The 21,931-nt window shown below is 54.1% G+C and overlaps 1 protein-coding gene across 2 annotated transcripts in view; it reads left to right on the top strand.

The window, feature by feature from the left end:
- Nucleotides 1-21,931, top strand: part of INTS3 (integrator complex subunit 3) — a 45,640-nt gene that overhangs the window by 18,564 nt on the left and 5,145 nt on the right. The window contains exons 6-30 of one of the 2 annotated variants that reach the window (XM_043568691.1): nt 1,329-1,395; nt 3,756-3,900; nt 4,808-4,937; nt 6,213-6,310; nt 7,818-8,009; nt 8,946-9,033; nt 9,514-9,593; nt 9,976-10,067; nt 10,389-10,495; nt 11,182-11,301; nt 11,582-11,711; nt 12,346-12,400; nt 12,669-12,772; nt 13,600-13,644; nt 13,842-13,961; nt 15,615-15,768; nt 16,781-16,849; nt 17,631-17,706; nt 18,065-18,178; nt 18,500-18,548; nt 19,348-19,515; nt 19,731-19,831; nt 19,981-20,053; nt 20,219-20,375; nt 20,483-21,337. In XM_043568691.1, the coding sequence (XP_043424626.1) occupies nt 1,329-1,395; nt 3,756-3,900; nt 4,808-4,937; nt 6,213-6,310; nt 7,818-8,009; nt 8,946-9,033; nt 9,514-9,593; nt 9,976-10,067; nt 10,389-10,495; nt 11,182-11,301; nt 11,582-11,711; nt 12,346-12,400; nt 12,669-12,772; nt 13,600-13,644; nt 13,842-13,961; nt 15,615-15,768; nt 16,781-16,849; nt 17,631-17,706; nt 18,065-18,178; nt 18,500-18,548; nt 19,348-19,515; nt 19,731-19,831; nt 19,981-20,053; nt 20,219-20,375; nt 20,483-20,560 (2,612 nt within the window). In that variant the 3' untranslated portion in view covers nt 20,561-21,337. Of the gene's footprint in view, nt 1-1,328; nt 1,396-3,755; nt 3,901-4,807; nt 4,938-6,212; nt 6,311-7,817; nt 8,010-8,945; nt 9,034-9,513; nt 9,594-9,975; nt 10,068-10,388; nt 10,496-11,181; nt 11,302-11,581; nt 11,712-12,345; nt 12,401-12,668; nt 12,773-13,599; nt 13,645-13,841; nt 13,962-15,614; nt 15,769-16,780; nt 16,850-17,630; nt 17,707-18,064; nt 18,179-18,499; nt 18,553-19,347; nt 19,516-19,730; nt 19,832-19,980; nt 20,054-20,218; nt 20,376-20,482; nt 21,338-21,931 lie in introns of those variants that run through there. The other variant, XM_043568692.1, reaches the window with a different exon arrangement.

Below are 21,931 nucleotides of genomic sequence, written 5' to 3'. Positions count from 1 at the left end.
CAGAGCCCGACGCGGGGCTCGAACTCACGGACCGTGAGATCGTGACCTGAGCTGAAGTCGGACACTCAACCGACTGAGCCACCCAGGCGCCCCTCCTTGTATACTTTTAAATGGGTGAATTTTACAGTATGTGAATTGTACTTAATTACAAAAAAAAAATTTAAAGTATGGAAAATTATGTCTGTAATTTACTTCTAAATAGTTCAAGAAAAAAAGTACTTTTCTTGCAAATTTTCTGTAAATATTTTTAAAAGTTTATTTCCTGGGCGCCTGGGTGGCGCAGTCGGTTAAGCGTCCGACTTCAGCCAGGTCACGATCTCGCGGTCCGTGAGTTCGAGCCCCGCGTCAGGCTCTGGGCTGATGGCTCAGAGCCTGGAGCCTGTTTCCGATTCTGTGTCTCCCTCTCTCTCTGCCCCTCCCCCGTTCATGCTCTGTCTCTCTCTGTCCCAAAAATAAATAAAAACGTTAAAAAAAAAAAAATTTAAAAGTTTATTTACTTATTTCGAGAGAGAGCGCACACACATGCGCACAAATAGAGGAGGAGCAGAGAGAGAGGGAGACAGAATCCGAAACAGGCTCCAGGCTCCAAGCTGTCAGCACAGAACCCGACGCAGGGTTTGAATCCATGAGCCATGAGATCACGACCCGAGCCAAAGTCGGATGCTCAACTGACTGAGCCCCCCGCAGGTGGCCCAACACTGACTTTTTAAATTAGGAAGGAGCAAGCATGATGGTGTGCTGGCTCCTTTACCTCCTGGTGTTTCCTTTCCTGGTTTGGTCTTCCTAAGTCTCCGCTTCTCATCCTCGGACTTTGGTCTGGCATTGCCACATGTAATTTTGCCCCAGAAAGTTCCATAGCAAGCACAGAAGACCGTGGCCTGTCTTGTGCCTGAAACAAGAAACCCTTGGCCTGTGATGTGCCTGACTTGGTTTGGGACACCCTGATGCTGGATGGCCACTGTCACTGGCTGCCTGTATCTCAGGCCCTGTTTGAGATGTCACCCTTTCTTCCAACCAGGGGCTTTTCATGTCTCTGTCCTAGACATTGCCTTTCCAGGGTCAGAGTAGTCCCACTCCAACCCCCAGGTTATAGAAAAGTAGCAGCTCTGGTTTCTGGAAAATTCTAGAACCTTCCCTTCCTTTCTCTGTGGAAGCAAAGGGGAAACTTCAAAGCATGAGTGAACAGAAAGCAGGTGTTCCAACACTCAGAACCTCCATGATGGGATAGCAGTTAGGGATGGAGAAACAGGATGGGTGAAGAACTGTGTTGGATTAGCGGACTTGCTAATGAAAGCCATTCTCGTTGTTTTCTCCCCCTTTGAAATCAGGTGGAGATGTTACTGCAAAAAATATCTGGTTGGCAGAGAGTGTCCTGGATATCCTGACAGAGCAGAGGTAGAGTCTGCCATGATGGGTACAGGTGTGGGCGGCCTGAGAACACCTAGGGTTAGAGAGGGGGAGGGAGGGCAAGTGGAGGAATCAAGGGTATGGTATGGCCCAAGGGATTAAGGGGTGGGGAAGAGGTCTTTGCCAAAACATCTCAGAGCCCAGGAAAAACTAGCTTCATCTGATAAGGGTTTATTTTTGATTCAGACCTCCTTGGAATGTTTATCTTTGGGGGGAGACATGGGAGAATGAGCTCAGCAGAGTGGGGCCAGCCAACCACTCGGGCCTGGCAGGTACCCCTTTTCTCCCTTCTGAGGCTCTCCACCCAACAATCCCTGCTGTCTTGAGATGGGAGTGAGGAGGTAACGGGCCCAGGAATTCTGCTCAAGTTTGCACACAGGGCTGGGGGGCTGCGGTGGTAGAGGACGTAAGGGGGACACGCTGGGCTTCTGGCCAGTTCTTTCTTTTTCCCATCAAAGGACCAGAAATTTTATAAGGGCTGTTCCGTATTTGAACTTGTTGGGGGCAAGGCCTCCTCTTGGTCTTCTGTTGCTTGACTTCTGAGTCTGTTTTGTGTGAGGCCACCACAGTAGTCAAATGTCCATATTTCCTGTGGTTCAGAAGAACAGACTTCCTCCCTTATTCACACTTGTTCTGGGCACTGCCCCAGCGTTGGGCTGGGTCAGGTGCCGTGCAGCGCCACCTAGTGCCCTGGGCTGGGCTCTCCGCTGCGGCTCCGGCTCAGGCACTTCCATTGGTGCCGCTGCACAGCCCGGGAGATCCTAGCACTTTCTTGCAGGGTGTCTGTGCCTGTCTGGTGTCCTGGGTCCAGTGGTCTCACTTTCTTTTTCTCTTTATTACCCATCCCAGGACTCAGTTACATTCATCACCTTTGCTGACAGTCTTCCTAAATGATCATTCTCATTTTGTTTCTGTTCTGGTACTGTAAAGCTGCATTTTCCTCATTTGGGCAGTTGGGAGCGGTCTCCGTGTACAGGTGTCACATAACTGCCCTACCTTTGCTCCTACCCCACAAAAACTCAAATCTTTTGGTGCAAGTGAGTCCCTAGATGCTTAAAACCATCTTCTTGGGATGCCTGGGTGGCCCAGTCGGTTTCAAGTGTCCAACTCTTGATTTCAGCTCAGTCATGATCTCACGGTCCTGAGATCGAGCCCAGTGTCAGGCTCTGTGCTGAGAGCGCAGAGCCTGCTTGGGATTCTCTCCTCCCTCTGCCCCTCCCCCACTCACATGCGCTGGCTCACTTGCTGTCTCAGAAACAAAACAAAACAAAGTCTTCTTCCACATCTCCCCTTCTCCCTCCTCCCCAAGTGTTTCTAGGGCCATGGAATTAACAGGTAGCACATGGGGGAGGGCCTCCCCATTGTCCTTGGATTCTACGTTCACTCTCTGAAAGGAAAAGACCAGAGTCTTTTAATTAGGTGTCTTGAGCACTTTTCCGGAATCAGGATGTTGCCTGGTTGGCTTAATTAAACTTGTTTCTCTGGTTCCCTGGCTTCCAGCAGGGGTGCCAAAGGCCTTATAAGTACTTGCTTGAGGGAGATAGCTCCCAGCTTTGGCACTTTGAGACAGCATTGGAGTTTTTGTCCTCTCCCCACTGTCTTTCTACCCTTTTGAAAGCAGCAGGGAGCACATTACCCCCTCCCCCCAGGGAAATTTAAAAACTCCTGAGGAAATAGGCTTTGCCATCCAAAATCATGTTCTTCTTTTCAGATTATGATTTAGGGCAGGTACCTCACTGGGAGTGGGAGCAGTGGCCAGAGAGCCAGGGAACCCTGTATGGCATGGAGGGCCACTCGTGGCAGGCACAGTGGCAGGGCTGACACAGTACACCCTAAAACTGCCAGCGTTCTCAAGGTGTCTTAGCTTCTGGAGGTCCTCATTCCACTCTGTAAGAACTGCTGGCTTTGGGACACCTCTAGAACCTCTTTCCCCATTCTCTGGGCTGGATAGAAGCTGTAGTTTAATCTCTGTCCCCAGTACCTCGCGTGGTGCTCGGCACATACACGACAGGTGCTCAGTAAATGTTTGAACGAGTGCATCAACGAGCAAGCATTTGATTGGAAGGTCAATAGTTATGTGAAAAAGAGAGATTGCTTTCAGTCAGCGCTTATCTCCATTGGGCGCCTGGTAGAGTGGTAGGAGGTCGTCCCTACCTGAGCCAGTTGGTAGTCCAAGATGGTCACGAGCAAATAGTCAAGAAATCAAAGATCCTCCTCCCAGTGTCGATCATTGGACATTTCTGAGGCCCCAGAACCAAGTGTGGGCGTGAACTGGGAGGAGGAACAAGTCTGGACAGAGCGCAGATGCCAGGTGTTTCCTCCCCCACCCCCCCACCCCCCTTCTGCAGGGAATGGGTGTTGAAGAGCAGCATCCTCATCGCCATGGCTGTTTACACGTACCTCCGCCTCATCGTCGACCACCACGGAACTGCCCAGCTCCAGGCCCTGCGGCAGAAGGAGGTGGACTTTTGCATGTCGCTGCTTCGCGAACGGGTGAGGGCTAAGACTGTGGGCAGGTGAACCCTAGGATGGGACACCTGTGTAAGTTTTGTGAGCTGACCTAGGCTAGAGATGTCATTTTGGGGAGATGGGGATGGTTAAGGCCTGGTGTTTTTCCATCATTCCGAAACAGAGCAAGGGAGAAGGTGGGAATCTGCGTGGAGCAGCTCTGGCTCCAGGAACTGCTGTCCCTGGAGGAGGGATTTCCAGGCCCTCTTCATGGACACTGTTGTATACCACAGACCCTGGCTGCCCATTATTATGCAACCCCCCCACACCTGGGTGATGGCTGTGGTCAAGTGGGATTATGAACTGTCCACTCCGAGATCTCCCAAGAGAGGTCCCAGAGCTCTGATCTCTAATGCAGTAGCCACTCCCCATATGTGGCAACTTAAAGTTAATCAAAATTAAATTTAAAATTGAGTTCCTTAGTTGAATTATCTACACACATTTCAGGTGCTCATTAGCCACCTGTGGCTGATGGTGACCCTTTTGGACAGCACAGAGATGGAGATCATTTCCATTACCATAGATTGTTCTGTTGGACAAGGGGAGTTTGGGGAAAGGTGTTTGGGGCTTAGCTTGCCTGTTCTGTCCTTTTGGAATTGTAGTCTCTCGATCTGGGTCAAAACCATCCTGGGAGGAGAGAGGAGTAGATTCATGTGAAAGTCAACAGGGCTTTAGTAGTTACCAGTAACCTATCCTCCTTATGTCCATCCCCGGCTTCCAGCTCTCTCCCCCAAGCAGCTGGGAGCCAGTCCTTTGGTGCCAGAAGAAATCCTCTGGTCCCTTCGGCCCTCTTTCCTTCCTTCCCTAGAACGAGCTGCTCCTTGGTCCTCCCTGCAGCAGGTAAATTATCCGTGTTTTCATTCTCTCTCCTGTCCCCCCTCCCCTCATCAAGTTCATGGAATGTTTGATGATTGGCCGGGACCTCGTACGACTACTTCAGAATGTTGCCAGGATACCAGAATTTGAACTGCTTTGGAAAGATATTATCCATAACCCTCAGGCCTTAAGTCCTCAGTTCACAGGTAAGGAAGGGCCAGGGCATCCTGCCCTTGAGAGGTGGGAGTTCGGAGTATGTGCTGAGTGAATCAAGAGGGCAGAGGCTGGAGGGTAGGAGAGGCTTTGGCAGCCAGAAATAGGGAGCTTGGGACAGGGCAGGTTTTGCCAAGTACAGCCGGATGTGGGGGTGGCAGGGGTCCAGAGCAATTCTTAGGGTTCCCAGACAGCCCCTGCCTGGCAGACTGCTGCTGCCATTGGTCCCAAGAAAAACTGAGGCAGAGCCGTGATCCTCCTCCTCCTCCTCCCCCTCCCCCTACAGCTCTTTGGCTTGGGAGGTGAGCTGATGGCCAGTTTCCAGGCTCACTGGGTCCAGCAGGGGAGTCAGAGGTCAGCTCGTGAGACTGAGTCAGCAGAGGGGCTGGGATTAGCCCTGTAAGAGAGTGCTTCTCCCTGGGATCAGTCTTGCCTCTGAATTCCAAGGATCCAGCCTAGCCAAAATTCTGTTCATGAGAGGGAGTCTTGTGTGCCTCTCCCTGACAAGGTCCTTTTGAAAGCTGTTTCCCCTTTTCAGGGTCCCTCCCCACCTCCAACACGCACGCATGTGCACATGGAAACAGTTGTCTGAGCCCTGGAGAGTCAGGAAAGGAGGGGAAGGTCCTGGTCCTCCTTTATATTGTATTGCTCTTATATTGAACATGTGTTGAGTTGTTTTGAGTGCTTACGTGTGTGCTAGACACGTGTGTTGATTCATTTAATCCTCAGGACAACCCTGTAAGATGGATATTTTACTTTCCATATTTGCAGATAAAGAAAATGAGGTTCAAGGAGATTAAGTAATTTGCCCAAGGCCACACAGCTAGTGAGTGTCAGAGGCAGGATTTGGATCCAGGTCTGTCTGACTCCAGAGCCCGTGCCTATACCACAACCACATTAATCCCAGGACCCAGGGATGGGACCATAAGGAGCAGAAAGAGAGGCTAGGGTTTCCCATGTTTTCCCCTAACTTTCCCACATGTTGCCAACTGGATATTGTGAGTAGGGGGCTCTGAACGGCCAGGAACAGAAAAGAAGTAATATATCTGGGTCCTGGGGATGGTGGTTGGTTGGAGCAGAACATTCAGATGCTGATTAGAGCCCCCACTTGTATCTGTGCTTGACCTCTCTTGGTCTGGTCTTAGAGTTTCCCCATGAGCAAGACCACTGGCCATAAGTACCTGGCCCAGGTTCCCCACCTGCCTTCTACTCCTTCTGGAAGGTCCTCAGGCTTCTCTCTTTTCTCTTCCCTTACATACTTGGTCCAGGTATCCTGCAGCTTCTTCAGTCCAGAACATCCCGAAAATTTCTGGCATGTCGTCTAACCCCAGATATGGAGACTAAGCTCCTCTTCATGACCTCCCGGGTAAGCTAATCTTTTGCAGCAGGAACAGAAGCTGCAGGTTAGCTGGGCTTCTTCCTCCAGCCTGCAGATGCATTACCGTTGAGTGCTGGCTGGCAGAGTGGTGGCCAAGTGGGTACCCAATCTACCTGTCATTGGGCAGGTGCCATGAGCTGGGGATACAGCGTTCAGTAAAAGAGGTATAGTTGGAGCTCTTGCGAAGCTTTCAGTCTATCTAAAACCATCGCTAAACCAAAAATTATACACAAATTATGTAATTTACAAATGTGAAATGTGTGTAAAAGCGTATAGAGAGGTGTTCATTCTGGAAAACCCACCATTCCTATGGCCAAATGTGAATTCTCAGGAAGAGCTTTGGCCTGGTGGTTTCCAAACATGGCTGAGTTCTAGCAGGATTGGGTGAGCAGCATGTTAAATATACATGTCCCAGGATCCCAATCTCCCACATAATCTGATTGAGGAATCTATGTTTGTTTAACAGAGTTTCCAGGCAACAGCTCCTCTACAGCCAGTCTGGAGTTGGGGAGCCTTCTGGCCTAGTCTGCTTTTGGTTTCCTGAGTCATCCAGGAGAACCGCGCAGATCTGTGCTATCCCATGTAGTAGCCACCTTCGGGTTGCAGTTTAAATTAGTTAAAGCTAGGGCCACCTGGCTGGCTTAGTTGGTAGAGCATGTGACTCTTGATCTCAAGGTAGGGTCTTGAATTCAAGCCCCACGTTGAGTGTAGGGATTACTAAAAATAAATGCCAAAAATAATAAGTGAATTAGTTAAAGCTAGGTAAAATAAAAGATTCCGTACCTCAGTTGTGGTTCAGTAGCCATCATCATTGCAGAAAATTCTATTGGACAGTGTTGGTCTAGACATAGCTTTCTTTTTAGCCTTTCTGCTCTCTGTTTTGGTTGAATTTGGGGAATAGAAGAGGAAAACCAGATCTCTGCTCTTACTCAGTGTTGCTATTTGTAACCACGTTAGAGTCTGATTGGGGGAAGGAATTGCTGCAAGAAGCTCTGGAGAGTCTGTGTACCTGGGATAGTGACCCTTTAGTCACCCGACATCAGAAAGCTTTTGGTCAGCTTTCTGTCAGGCTCAGTCCTTGTTCTCGAGGAACATTCCTTGCTGGCCACAAGGGGCTTGCGAAAATAAGAAAAGATAAGAAAAGTGCTTACAACTGGAGCCTCAGTGACTGGAACAGGAGGAAGGAACCAAAATCCAGCTGCAGTCACAGTTGGGGGCAATTGGGACATTAGGTTGGTGGCAGGAACGAAGGCAACCCTGGCACAAGACGTGAGTGAGGAAGGTTCTTGGCAACTTTTTTCAGTCAAGGAAGATTTAAATCAGCAAGTCTTCCTTTGGGAAGGAAGGTCTCTCCTGAGAAGAAAATGTGAGTTAGTGAATGAGTTGAAGCACAAGATGGAGGTGTAGGTCACGCCTAGTGTTGAGTGGTCCTCCCGTTCCTCCGCCCGAGACCCCGCCCTTCCTTCCAAGTTCCTCCAGCGCCCCCTTCCTCCAGGTGCGGTTTGGGCAGCAGAAGCGCTACCAGGATTGGTTCCAGCGCCAGTACCTGTCAACCCCAGACAGTCAGTCTCTGCGCTGTGACCTCATTCGCTACATCTGTGGGGTTGTCCACCCTTCTAACGAAGTGCTGAGTTCAGATATCTTGCCCCGATGGGCCATCATCGGCTGGCTCCTGACAACGTGCACGGTGAGGGGCTGGGCTGTAGGGTGGAGGCTCTTGGGTGGTGAAGGGTCCTCGTCCCTTGAGTCTCCCATATTTCCTTGCTTCTTCCTGACTCTTGGCCTCCTGACCCTTACCCAGCAGTACCCCTTCACTTTCTTCCCACTGAGTGTCAGCCTTTGTCCTGCTTAGGTTTGTCCCTCTGGAAGTTGACTACACTCAGTATTTCCCATCTGGGTTTGTGGTTGGATAGGTTCTCTGTCTTTACTGCTGGTCCCCAAGCCCAGATTTCTGAGGCCTCCCTATCTTTACTTTTAGCTCCAAGAACCATATATGGTTACTCCTCTGAATGGCTCCTTCCTCAGATTCAGGGCTTGTCTCAGACCCTCACTTCCTAGGCTTTTGGCATCAGCTTTGGATACTTGTGCAAACCAGGGGAGCCGTTTCTTTCTCAGCATGTTCCTATCTGTTCCTTAGGTAGGGAAGCTCCAAACTGTCTGCTCTCTGGCTTCTACCTTCTGACCTCTTCCAACAGAGTTCTCCTCCCCCTGTTGACTGGGTCCTCGGAATGTGCTGATTCAGACACAATCACAGGCTGTTCCTAGGGGTCCTTCAGCCGGCAATGTGCCCCAGGAGCCCAGGAGGGGCAGCCTAGGCCCTGGTCTGAGTGCTGTGTCAGCTAGGCCCCGTTCTCCTTTTCTAGGAGCAGGGATGTGTTCTTCTGGACAAACGAACGGGAACCCAGGCCAATCCCTGGCCCCTTGGTCGGTGAGACCATGGCCAGTCTCATTCGTATGCAGACTTGGGTGCCCCTCACCCCTGGAGGCTTCTGTCTGTCTCACTAGGAACTGAATTTATTTCTTAGATGCACAGCCATGTGAACCCTGGAGGCTGCCTTGCGCTTGTGCAGGAAAGGGAGCTGTTTGATGAAACCAGCCCTTCTTTCTCACCTCTCTCTTCCAGTCAAATGTCGCTGCCTCCAATGCCAAGCTGGCTTTGTTTTACGACTGGCTGTTCTTTAGCCCAGACAAGGATAGCATTATGAACATAGGTATGTGACTGGGAGCAGGCAACACCACCCCCATCTCCCAGGCCACTGCCTAGTCTCGGTGACGGTGGTCCTAAACCTCAGGGCAGCGTCGGGGGAGACAGCTTATCTGGGAGCAGTTCGATTGTTCCTCACCAGGGCGCCCTTGATGTAGAAGGAAGATTGCTTTTGTGAGGCCAAGCACTCACTCCCTCTCTTTTGCCCAAGAGCCTTATGCTTGGGGCTCCGGTGGAGTGGCCTAGGCAGAGGGCTGTGCCGCACCCTGCGTTTCCTCTCCCACCACTTCCCTCTTCTAAGCCGGATGCTGGACAAGGGAGATGAGGGCTAGGAGCTGTTTGGGGTTGTCTGCTTTTGGGTCTGCTCAGTGGGAATAGGGGGTAGGGATACAGCTCTCTGGAACCATTCCTATATTTTGATGCCTTGTTTCATGGAATTGGGGACAGACTACCTGAAGTGGGGACCCTTTAATTCTCCCTTCTCCAGAACCAGCCATCCTGGTCATGCACCACTCCATGAAGCCACACCCAGCCATTACTGCCACACTCCTGGACTTCATGTGCCGTGTAAGTGTGTGTCCCCTTCACCTTATAGGTGTTCCTAGTGCCCTTCATTGTGGGAGCAGCTGTAATCATAGGTCCTGCCCCCAAGTCAGTGAACACTCCCCTTCCCTATTCCCGCCATCTCCTGTGGGATCTTTCCATGTCTCCATGGGCTTTCTCGACTTCAAGGATAATGACTTAAGGTAGAATCTGGTCTCTCTGAGGCCAGGTCTAGTAAGAATTAACCATTGTAGCAGCTTGGAATGGTCAGGACCATTCCAGACCTTTCCGTAGTCATACTCCCCAGTGTCTTCTGATCAAAACTGAAGCAGCTTTTTAGATCTGGTTCAGCAGAACACTCTGGATGGCAAGTCATGTGCTCATTCTCCCCTCCCTTCCCTTCCAGATCATTCCCAACTTCTATCCACCTTTGGAGGGCCACGTGCGACAGGGTGTCTTCTCCTCCCTCAACCACATTGTGGAGAAACGGGTCTTGGCGTAAGAACTTCATGTGCCCATAGGCAGGTGGGAGGAAGGGTTGTTTTCTCTTGTGTCCCTAAGCCAGGCACATTCAGAAAGTGTCAGACCACTGCTGAGCCTTTTCTCTTGACTGTTATGGAGCATACCGGCTCCGCCTCAGACTGCTAGGAATATGTCCTCTTGACTCTTAGAGAAATTTCTGTCTTCCCATCATAACCCAAGGCTCTGAGTATGGCCCAGCTTTACTGGTTGGTCGTAGACCTCTCTAAGTGCACGCCACATTAGAAGTGAGGAGCTGCAATGTGGACCTTCATTCGTGTCCCCCACCCCCCCCACCAGGCATCTGGCTCCCCTGTTCGACAACCCCAAGTTGGATAAGGAGCTGCGGGCAATGCTGAGGGAGAAGTTCCCTGAGTTCTGCAGCTCACCCAGCCCTCCTGTGGAAGGTATGGAACCCTCCCTTCCGTCACCTGTTAGAGATGCCCAGGGCTCTCAGCCGTCTAGGGTGTCTCCCCAGTGCGGGTCTCCACCTCTGTGACTGTCCGGTTCAGGTTCTCCTTCCCCACTTTCTCTTTTGATGTGTTTATGTGTTGTCTTCTCTGGCTCTCCATCTGTCTCATCCTCCCTGACTCTTGCTGACCTCTCTTGCTCCTCAGCGCCTGTTTCTTCTCTTACTAAATAGCCTCCCCTCCCCCTCCACAGGGAAGGCTTTGGTGGGATGTGTGTCTGCCTCCCCTCTCTCTGCGCCCCGGCCCCTGAGGCGAGGGGTCGTGTTGGGTCTCAGGTCTTGCTCCCAGTTACACACGCACACACCCTTTTGTGTTTGGGGGTGAGGCTGAAGCCAAGCAGAGCTTCTCAACTCGGTTTTGAAGCAAAGAGCCCTTGGGACTGTCCCTGGTCTCACCTATTTGCCGACACGAGCTAAGCACAGCAGTCTCTTCCCTTGCCATTCTTGCTCCTGGCAGAAACCCTTGCACATCGTGGAAGGTCGTGGGGGCACGAAGGTGTCCTTCCAGGGTCTGTCATGCCCTCAGGTCATGAACTCCCTGTAAGCCCACCTGCTCCCCAGCCTCCCCTTTCCAGGGTGTCAGCCACGTTAGGTCACAGGATGCCTTGTTTCTTTCCTCCCAAGTCAAACTTGAGGAGCCGGTTTCCGTGGAAATGGACAACCACATGTCAGACAAGGATGAGGGTTGCTACGACAACGCGGAGGCAGCCTTCAGTGACGACGAGGAGGACCTCAGCAGCAGAGGTGTGTGCAACAGCGAAGGGGCTTGGGTGGTGTCAGCCCCGAGGGGACCAGGTGGCAGGAGCGGCCTGGCCTCTGTGGACTTGGCCCCCAGGTTAGTTGTGTTAGCAGGGTTACTAGACGGGACTCCAGGGCACGGAGCCCTGCCCTTGTTTGCTCCGGAGCCTGGGTGTGCCCACATGCAGGGAGCGACGCTGCGGGCCCCCTGCACACCCGGCGTGTGGGGCTGTCCCTGTGGCTGGTGTCTGGGCAAATGGCTGCTTTCGTGAATTCCTCCCTCCAGGAAAGAAGAGGGAGTTCCGCTTCCATCCTATCAAGGAGACTGTCGTGGAGGAGCCAGTGGATATCACCCCGTATCTTGACCAACTGGATGAGTCCTTAAGGGACAAAGTGCTCCAGCTCCAGAAGGGGAGGTGGGTGCAGGTCCTGTCCTCAGGCTCGGGAGGCCAAGCCCCAGCCTCCCCCCTGGTACTGAGTGGGGTGCCCGGGCGTGGGGTGGGGGCAGTGGGGGCTCCGGGGTTGTGCCTTCTGCTGTTAGGTTGTGAGGTTCCTCGTTCCCCAGCACCTGTTTCTCGCTCCATGGTTTTGTTTTTGTTTTTTTTAATTTTTTAAATGTTTATTTATTTTTGAGAGAGAGAGTGCAAGTGGGGGAGGGGCAGAGGGAGAGGGAGACAGAATCCGAAGCAGGCTCCAGGCTCCGAGCGGTCAGCACAGAGCCCGACACGGGGCTGGAACCCACAAACTGTGAGATCATGACCTGAGTCGAAGTTGGATCCTTAACCAACTGAGCCCCCCAGGCACCCCAACTCCACAGGTTCCAGGGACAAGAGCTTCTGAGCACCAAAGCAGGATGGTGGGCATTTCCCTTCTCTTAGGGCCTCTGCCTGGACAGCAGCAAATTTTGCCCTAAAGCCTGCCCCCACCCAAGCCTGGATTCACACAGGCCTCCTTCGTTTTGTCTGTGCGTGAGTGTGCTTTGCTGGGTGTGTGTCCTGCCCTCTGCTGTCATGTATGTCCCTGCGATTTCCTCTCCATCCCGCACTGCAGTGACACCGAGGCCCAGTGTGAGGTCATGCAGGAAATCGTGGACCAGGTTCTGGAGGTGAGGAGAACCGGCCCCCCACCCCCCCGCCCCCCCCCCCCCCCCCCCCCCCCCCCCGGCCCAGGAGGAAGCAGCCCAGCCCGCCCAGAGTAGAACTCCCCACCCAAGCATCTGACTCTTTCCTTCCCGTCTCCCACACGGGTCCCCTCTGGTGGGCAAGGACCTGTTGGTCCTGGAGGTAGCAGCAGATGAGTACAGTGGCTCTGGGTGGTGGGGCAGTAAGGCTTGGGTCAGGCGGTGAGAATCTTCCCCCTCTGTCCCCACCCAGGAAGACTTTGACTCAGAGCAGCTGTCCGTCCTTGCTTCCTGCCTGCAGGAACTCTTCAAAGCCCACTTCCGAGGGGAGGTGTTGCCTGAGGAGATCACTGAGGAGTAAGGCATCTCTCTCCTGACCCCTCCACCACCCACAGGCTTCTGGGAGCCAGAAGTGTGCTCTTGGAGCCCCAGTCCAGGAGGCATCTTGCTGTGGACTTGAGGGAAACCATCTCTTAACTTGTTTTGTTTGTTTGTTTTTAAATTTCATTTTCAAGTAATCTCTACACCCCTGTGTGGGGCTCAAACTTAAAACCCCAAGCCCAAGAGCCATGTGCTCTCCCGACCAAGTCAGCCAAACGTCCCTCTCTTCGCTTATTTTTAGTCTCAACGTGTGCCCGTTCACTTAAGGATTTCTTTTTGCCTGCTGAATGCAGAGCACGGGACAGTGGCCTCTAGCGCCTTTTCCTGGGTGCCCTGCTGCTGCTACTGAGCTCAGGGGCCCCAGCCCTTGCTGCTTTAGGTGGGATTGGACCCTTGCCTGGGTCTTCCCTGAAGGGCAGGAATCTCTCTTTTTTTTTTTTTTTTTTTCCTTCCTTTCTTATGTTCATTTATATCTGAGAGAGAGCACAAACCAGGGAGGGGCAGAGAGAGGGGGACAGCAGTGAGCCCAATGCAGGGCTTGAACCGACAAACTGTGAGATCACGACCTGAGCCAGAGTTGGACGTTTAGTCACCTGAGCCACTCAGGTGCCCCAGAAATCACATTTTCAATGACAGTCACAACGCAGACTGTGGTGCTCGTTGGGAACCTGTTCTCTCTGTAGCAGTAGGAAGTTAACCTTTGGTCAGGACAGGAGCGGGCTGGCATCCAGCCTCCATAACATCTGCCTGCAGCCCGCCTTCTCCACTCGCGTGGACCCTTAGATGTCACCCCCCTCCCGCAGGTCCCTGGAGGAGTCTGTGGGAAAGCCTCTCTACCTAATATTTAGGTAAGGACCCAGCCGTCGGGGGCACTGCCGTGCTGTCATCCCTCTTCACCAGGCATATGCCTCTGTCCTGGGGTGATGGGTCTCCCTTTCCAGAAGGAAGGGGTTTGCAGGGGGCACAGACACGCCTCTCCAGAAGCTCCACAGGAGAGTCTGCCCCACGTCGAGTTCTGTCCTTCCCTCCCGTCTGTCACGTCCAGGAACCTGTGCCAGATGCAGGAGGACAACAGCAGCTTCTCTCTGCTCCTGGACCTCCTGTCCGAGCTGTATCAGAAGCAGCCCAAGATTGGCTACCACCTGCTGTACTACCTGAGGGCCAGGTGGGTGGGGGCCTCCCCGGGCACGCGGACTCCCTGCCGCAGCTGTCCTCACCAGGGCCTGCTGTGTGTTTGGGTGTTCTCTGATAACAGCTTTAAAGCACATCATTCCGTGGGTTTAAGTGTATTTGCAAGGTCGTACAAATTATCGCTACTGGTTACTTTAGAACATTTTCGTCACCCCCAAGACAAATGTGTGTCCCACTTAGCAGTCACCTTTCCGTTGTCCCTTTCGCCTCACCCCTGTTGATCACTGCTCTGCTTTTTGTCTTTATAGATTTACTTTTTCTGTGTATTTCTTATAAATGGAATCCTACAACGTGTGATTTTTCGTGACTGGCTTTTTTCACTTAGTGTAACGCTTTAGAGGGTTATCCCCTTCGTAGCACGGATTGGTACTTCATTTCTGTTTGTGACCAAATACTGTTCCTCTGCATAGACACACCACGGTCTGTCCATTCACCTGTCAGTGGATGTTGGTTTGTTTCTGCCTTTTTGTCTGTTGTGAATAGAGACGCTCTGAGCATTCACGGACACATTTTTACCTAGACATGTGTTTTCAGTTTCCCGGAGTACAAGAGTGGAACTGTGGGTCAAATGCCACCCCTAATTTTAAATTTGTGAGGAATTGCCTGACAGCAACCGGGTTCCAGTGTTTCACGTGCACCCCAATACTTGTTATTATCTGGCTTTTTGATGACAGCTGTCCTGATGGGTGTGAAGTGATGTCTTGTGCTTCTGATTTGCATTTTCCTGATGGTTGATGATGCTGAGCATCTTTTTGTGTGCTTGTTATTAGCCATTTGCATATTTTTTTTGGAGAAATGTCTCTTCAGATCCTCTCCCATTTTTTTTTTAATGTTTATTTTTGAGAGAGAGCGAGCAAGCATGAATGGGGGAGGGGCAGAGAGAGAGGAAGAGAGATAGAGGATCCTAAGCAGACTGTGTGTGGAGAGCAGAGAGCTCGATATGGGGCCTGAACTCACAAACTGAGCCTGAGTCAAGTAGGATGCTTAACTGAGTGAGCCACCCGGGTGTCCCTTCCTCTCCTATTTTTTTAATTGAGTTATTCATCTGTTTATTGTTGATTTTTTAAAGAGTTTTTGTTTTTGGGGTTTTTTTTTTGTTTTTGTTTTTTAATACTATGGATACGAGTCCCTTATGAAACATCTGGTTTGCAAATATGTTCTCATTCTGCAGGTTGTCTTTTCACTCCCTTGATGGCACCCGTTGAGACACAGAAGTTTTATGTGTTGTTGAGTCATGTTTATTTTTCCTTCTGTCACTTGGGCTTGTGGTATCTTGCAGATTTACTCCTGTGTTTTCTTCCAAGACTGTGGTTTTCAGTTCTTATGTTCAGGCCTATAACCTCTTCTCAATTGCTCGTATGTGATGTGAGGTGGGGGCCTGCCTGTGTTCCTGCCTTCGTTGCTCGGCTTTCTGGCCTGATCTGAGCCCTGTCCTGTGTTCGACGGTCACCAGTTGGCAGCTTCACTGTGTGTGGTCAGCGCCCTGTCGGGAGCATTGAGGAAGGCAGGAGAGGGCCACGAGACAGACTTGCCCAGAGCATCAGGGGCAGCAGAGGGGTTCCGGGGTGGGGTGGGGGGCGGCGACTGAGGGGACGGGCTGCTGGCTCAGGCCCAACTGGTCTTGCAGCAAAGCCGCTGCTGGGAAGATGAACCTGTATGAGTCCTTTGCCCAGGCCACCCAGCTGGGCGACCTGCACACCTGCCTGATGATGGACATGAAGGCCTGTCAGGAGGACGACGTGCGGCTGCTGTGCCACCTCACGCCCTCCATCTACACAGAGGTCAGTGTCTGCCGGGCTCCGGGCGCGGCTGCGCAGGGCAGGCTCACGACACCATGTGCCTCATTGCATACGACCCTGACCCTACTTCACCCACCCCTGCCGGCTCGATGGGCCCCCCTCTGTTAAAAGTTACCAAATGTCTCCTGTTCTGTGCCTTGTGGTGTGAGACGTGGTCTGGGCCTGTACACTTGGCTTCCCAGCTCCGGCCACACCCTCTGGACCCAGCACAGGTCCCCCAGCCGCAGCCACACTCACACACTACAGGCCCTCCTGCCATCTGATGGCTCACCCTCAGTTTCTCTCTAGTGGCTCCCAAAGACCACAGCCTTTGTGGTGGAGGCTTGCGTTTCCTTGTTCACTCACTGTCTTCTCTAGGAACTGGGACATCGGAGGAGGTACCCTCTCTTCCTCCTCTGGGCGAAGTTCCCAGGCACAGGGACATCAGGAAACAGGGTGTGGGCGCAACAGGAGGAACTGTGATCTCCCCAGAAGCTGCAGGGGCGGAAGAAGGGGGCATGACCAGCACGCGGCAGTTTCCTCCTCTGCTCCCTCTCAAGAAGGGAAGCCTCCTGCCCCTCGTACACCCCAAACACACTCCGCACCTTCCCTTCTGTGCCCGAGGACTAGCATAGAGCGGGTTTGTGTTTATTGCCAGACAGGAGCGTTTATTTTGTCACCGCTGCAGCTCGGCACTCACCGTCACGTCCAGTCCTTTCAGGTTCTGGTTTCATCTCTAGATGGTTCCCCATTCCTTTCCTGACACACACACACACACACACACACACACACACACACAGACAGACACAAAGAGAACAAATTTCAGTTCTTAAAGGGTTAGAGTCCTGGCTTCACAGCTGTTGGATCTTTGTTTAGGGACTCGTGTTAGGACCCCACCATCCTGCTTAACCCTGCCATCCCCTGAGCATGCGGGAACAGAGGGGGTGGATTATGAGGTACAAGCCAACGGGGGCACCCTGGACTCTTGCCCCAGCTTCTGTCTTTTTCTGTCCAGTTTCCAGATGAGACCTTGCGGAGCGGCGAGCTGCTGAACATGATCGTGGCTGTTATCGACTCTGCGCAGGTGCACAAGGAGGTCTCATCGTGGGAGGCCAGCTGACGGGAGCCAAGGCCTTGGCTTGCACCTGTGTGCACTTCAGGCCGGGGGGGCTAACAGGGAAGGGGACCCCTGGGAGGCAGCCTGGGCTCATTCTCTGTATTATCTGGACACTCCAGTTCCACAAGGAAAGTGAGAAGGTGGTGTTTTTTGTTTGTTTGTTTGTTTCTTCGCTCTCAGCCGGCCTTCTCCTTGGCGCAGGGTGAAAATAATCAGGCCGTTGGCCTTCCACTGTGCACAGACCCCGGGAGACTGCAGCTTTGCTAATGCGTTCTCATACTGAGCTCGGGTCCATTTCTGCCCCTCGTCGCCACTCACTTGCCCCATTCAGGAGAGAAGAGCCCTTCTTTCTTTGCCTTTCTCCTAGCTACACTCTGTCCCACAGTTCTGCCTCCCAGCCCTTCCCTCCTCCCCAGGCACAGGCTGGGATGGGTCGGGGCCCAGACTCCAGCCAGGGAGACAAGTTGCCCTTCTCCCTCTGTTATCTGGGCGTGGAAACCACTTTAATGGTTTGTTTGTTTGTGTGTTTGTTTTTTAATGTTTTGCCTCCAAACAGGCCTATTGCTCTTTACCAGCCCCTTTATCCTTCAGATACCCCAGCATCCATCATTTCATCCCCAGCCCTTTAAACTAGGTTTTCATTTCCCCTGGTTTTTCCCTGTGTGAGGCCTCCTGCTTCTCCCTGCATACTAGCTTCCTGGCCTCTTTTAGAACCAATGGGTTTTGCCTTCTTCCTCCCCGTCCTTAGCTCCAGGAGCTGGTCTGCCATGTGATGATGGGGAACCTGGTTATGTTTCGAAAGGACTCAGTCCTCAATATTCTCAGTAAGTGAGCAGACCCCTTCAGACACCTGGGGGAGAGAGGCGTGGCAGCCCTGGGTATTTCCTAGTAACAGCGGAGCTGACTCTGGGGCTGTGGATGGGGTGGACCACCGCTGTGCCCTGCTGTGTGGTCTTGGGCAGTGTCTCTGGATCTGTTTCTTGCTTAGGCTGTGGGAATACAGAAGCGATATGAAGTCTTTGCAAATAACACTTTGTGTGGAAAGGGAGAGTAACTGCGGCGTCAGGGTCACTGTCCTCACCTGTGTACCAGCCCTGCTCGGGATGCTGGTAGTCTGTGGATTAGCCCCGTGTGTGCGTGCTAATGAGAGAGAGAACGCACCCCTTTCTCTGTCCCCTGCAGTCCAGAGCCTGGACTGGGAGACCTTTGAGCAGTACTGTGCCTGGCAGCTCTTCCTGGCCCACAACATCCCCCTGGAGACCATAATCCCCATCCTGCAGCACCTCAAATACAAAGGTGAGTAGGGTCGCGGGCAGGGAGAATTGGGGGAGGGACGGGGCAAGGCTGGGGCCCCACCGCTGCCCCTCCGGAAGGCGAAGTGCTGAAGGCCAGGCTCCCTGTCGGTCACCTCCGGTCTTCAGGGGTGTCCTGCAAGCCGGCCCACGCCGTGCCAGGCAGGAGCCGGGGGCTCGGGAGCAGGGACGGGTTGTTCTACCCTGGAAGACCATCCTTGCTTCTTTGAGTGGCTGTGGATTGGGGGATGGGAGACGTGCTAGGATTCTCCCTGGAATTCTGCCGCCCTCTCAACAGCCTCTGCCCCCCACCCCCACCCCACAGAGCACCCAGAGGCCCTGTCTTGCCTGTTGCTTCAGCTCCGAAGAGAGAAGTGAGTTCTACTTGCGGGGACTCTAGCTCCCAGTCACAGTGTCCCAAAAGATAGCCCCCCTGCAAAGGGCTCCTGTCCTGCTCCTTCAGGAAGCCGGCCACACTTCTTCCTGTTGTGGACATCTGCTGTTCTGCCCTTCCCCCACAATGATTTACAACCAAGCAGCTCCCCTGGGATCCGGGCTTCCTCTCGACTTTGCACCCCTGCCCACCAGGAGCTGCCCTGGGAGGAGGGGGTGGGGTGGGGACCGGACATCCCTGTTTCCTGCTCCCCATCCCCCCTTCTCCTGAGGCCCCGTGGAGGAGGCCCCTCCACCCTCCAGTGCTGGCGCTTTCCCAGCAGCTGTGGGTCCGTTCCCTCCTATCTCTTGCCCACCTTCCACCTTCTCTGCTCTCTCCTGAGAGATTAGAGGTGGTACGCAATGTCCTTCAGGAAGTAGGCAGGTTGGGGGCTGTGGCTCGCCAGCCCCTCCCCAGCGCCTTCTCGGGCTGAATACCGTTCTGTCCTTTGGCTTCCCTGGCCCATTTCCTGACTGTTCTGGGCAAGGTGGGGGGGACTCGGTGAGCCGCTTCCCCAGCACGTGCCAGCTACCACCACAGAAACCGCAGAATCACGTCTGTGTCCTGGCTCGGCAAAGCACGGAACCAGCATTCCTGGGCCCAGAAAGAAGAGGGAGAGGGCGTGAGAGCAGGAAGCTGCAGATTCGGGTGGGGTTTGAGGGCTGAGGTTTGGGGAATAAGTAGGCAGGAGAGAGCAGGGGTCCCTGAGCACCCCCCACCCACCCCTCTCGCGCACCCAGGCCCAGCGAGGAGATGGTGAAGATGGTGCTGAGTCGGCCGTGCCACCCTGACGACCAGTTCACCACCAGCATCCTGCGGCACTGGTGCATGAAGCATGATGAGCTGCTGGCTGAGCACATCAAGTCCCTGCTCATCAAGAACAACAGCCTCCCACGCAAGAGGCAGAGGTAGGACCCGGGCCTGCTGTCCGCCTGGCTAGGGGTGACACCTGGTGGCCTGGAGCTGCATGGTCCAGGATGGCCCCTTCCCCGCTTGGCCCGACGCCCTGTGGCTGGCCCCTGTTCTGCTCCGGCCTGCCCCTTAGGGGCTGCCTCGGGGTGGCGGGGTGGAGAGGGTGTCCCACTCCCCTCAGCTCAGACTCTGGCCACGCCACTTCCTGCAGCCTGAGGAGCTCCAGCAGCAAGCTGGCCCAGCTGACCCTGGAGCAGATCCTGGAGCACTTAGACAACCTTCGTCTCAACCTGACCAACACCAAGCAGAACTGTATGCACCACAGACCCCCGAGCCTATCGTGCATGGCACTGCCCTGGCTCAGGCCGGCCCTCGAACGGGTGGGGGTGGGGGCCGGAGAGCCGAATGAGCTCCTGCCCCTCTCACTGCCCCTCCGTCCCCGCTCTCCCTCTTCCCTCCAGTTTTTAGCCAGACCCCGATTCTGCAGGCCCTGCAGCACGTGCAGGCAAGCTGTGATGAGGCCCACAAGATGAAGTAAGGCTCCTGGCACTTCTGGCCCGGGGAGGCGGTGGGAGGCCCGGGGGAGGAAGCCTGCTGGGGATGAAGATTCAGTGACCAGCAAGGGCAACAGGTCTGGGCAGGGGGCAGGAAAAGAGGCTGGGAGGAGTGTGCTTGAGGGCGCCTTCTTCTTTCCCTCAGGTTCAGCGATCTCTTCTCCCTGGCTGAGGAATACGAGGACTCGTCCACCAAGCCACCCAAGAGCCGGAGGAAAGCAGCTCTGTCCAGCCCCCGCAGCCGCAAGAACGCCACCCAGCCGCCCAACGCCGAGGAAGAGTCCGGCTCCAGCAGTGCCTCCGTGAGCACCCCCGCCACCGTGCACAGCAGCCACAGGGGGAGCAGGTGCGGTTGGGGCCAGCAGCTGCCCAGGCTAACGACACCCCCCACCCCTGAAATCTCTTTCAGGAGGAAGAAGACGCAAAACCGAAGCCCACCAAGCGGAAACGGAAAGGGTCCTCTGCAGTGGGGTCTGACAGTGACTGAGGCCCTGTGTCCCCCATCCCAACCCTGGTCAGACTGCCCTCCTCCCCTTGGTGTTTCGGAGGTTAATAAGGGCTGGGGAGATGGTGGGGAGACGCTCTGTCCCCCAGCCCAAAGTTCACCTGGTGGGAAGGACGCGCTGCCTCCTCTGGCTCAGCCTTGAGAAGCCGCCGTGCAGCCCCAGCCCCTGCCCCCTTCCTCTCCAGGGGCCTCTGGCCCCATCACACTGCTGCTCCTACCCACTCACATCCCACTGAAGCCAGAGGCTGCGGGAAACCTGGCCCGTGCGGGTCTTCCACCCCTGCCCCTCCCCAGCCTCCCAAAGAGAAGAGAAATGGCAGATGGGGCTGCTGGCCAGAGAGGCCAGGTATGGGAATGAAGAAAGGTGTGTGGGTGCCCCTTCCCACGCTACCCATCAGGCCCTGGTTTGCCCTGAACACGCATTTCATAGTTGCCCTCTGTCCTCCTGCGTGCAGTGGGCATTTCGTCAGTGACATGGTCCACCTGCCTGTTCTTAACATGGGGCAGGTGCCGCAAGAGTTCAGGCAGGGACCGGAGAGGGAGGCCGCGGCCCCACCGGCCTAGAAGCTTGTGTTGACCTGATGTTGGCACCCCAGGCTGGGCCAGAGCCCTGGGACTCCCTAGAGGGAGCCATGTCCACAGAACTGTCAAATGGTCCTATTTCCTTGGCTCTGTCGGTTTTGTTTTGTTTTGTTTTGTTGGCAGAGATAATCGCGTTTTAAAAGTTTTTAAATGACAATAAAACAAGCCAGAACCTCATTTGTGCTGGAGTAGCTGCCCCCACTTACCCTGCGCACCTACAGGGCGTCCCTCTCCGTTGTGGCCCCTCAAGGTCCCCTCTTGCCTTCCTGCCCACCCCTTTGTCTGGAGCAAGAGGAGTTCTGGCTTCTATACCGCCCACCTGCCCATTCTCCCTGCTGCTGTGGGCTGTGGGCCGGGCCCTGACCTGTCGGGGTACCATCTCCCTACCTGCTGAACTCTGCCCCTCCCTGCGCCTCTCTCCTCGGCATAAGTATTTGTCCAGTTGAGTAGGTCTATGTGGTCACCAAGTACCGGAGGGCGGCTTGGGGGTGAGGGGTGCCCCAACTCGGATTCTGAAGGATCGAAGTGCGCCTAGTGACCGCACTCACATCCCAGGGAGAAAGGACCCTCTTTGTTCCACGGCCTGGCCACTTGCCCATCCGTGTGTCCCCGCAGAAGAGAGCCCCTTGGCTGGCCGGGAGGCAGACTGAGGAGGGAGGAGTGACGTCTGGGTGGAGGACAGACCCCGCCTTCAAACTGGTCTGTTAGGAATCCAGTCTCCCCTCCCTCAAAGCTAACTACTCCGGCCTCTCCACCCCCACCCCCCCATCC

This window comes from Prionailurus bengalensis, chromosome E4, assembly GCF_016509475.1.
Source record: "Prionailurus bengalensis isolate Pbe53 chromosome E4, Fcat_Pben_1.1_paternal_pri, whole genome shotgun sequence".
Classification (NCBI taxonomy): domain Eukaryota; kingdom Metazoa; phylum Chordata; class Mammalia; order Carnivora; family Felidae; genus Prionailurus; species Prionailurus bengalensis.
The sequence above is the reverse complement of the archived record's forward strand: the minus strand, read 5'-3'. Positions and strand labels throughout refer to the sequence as shown.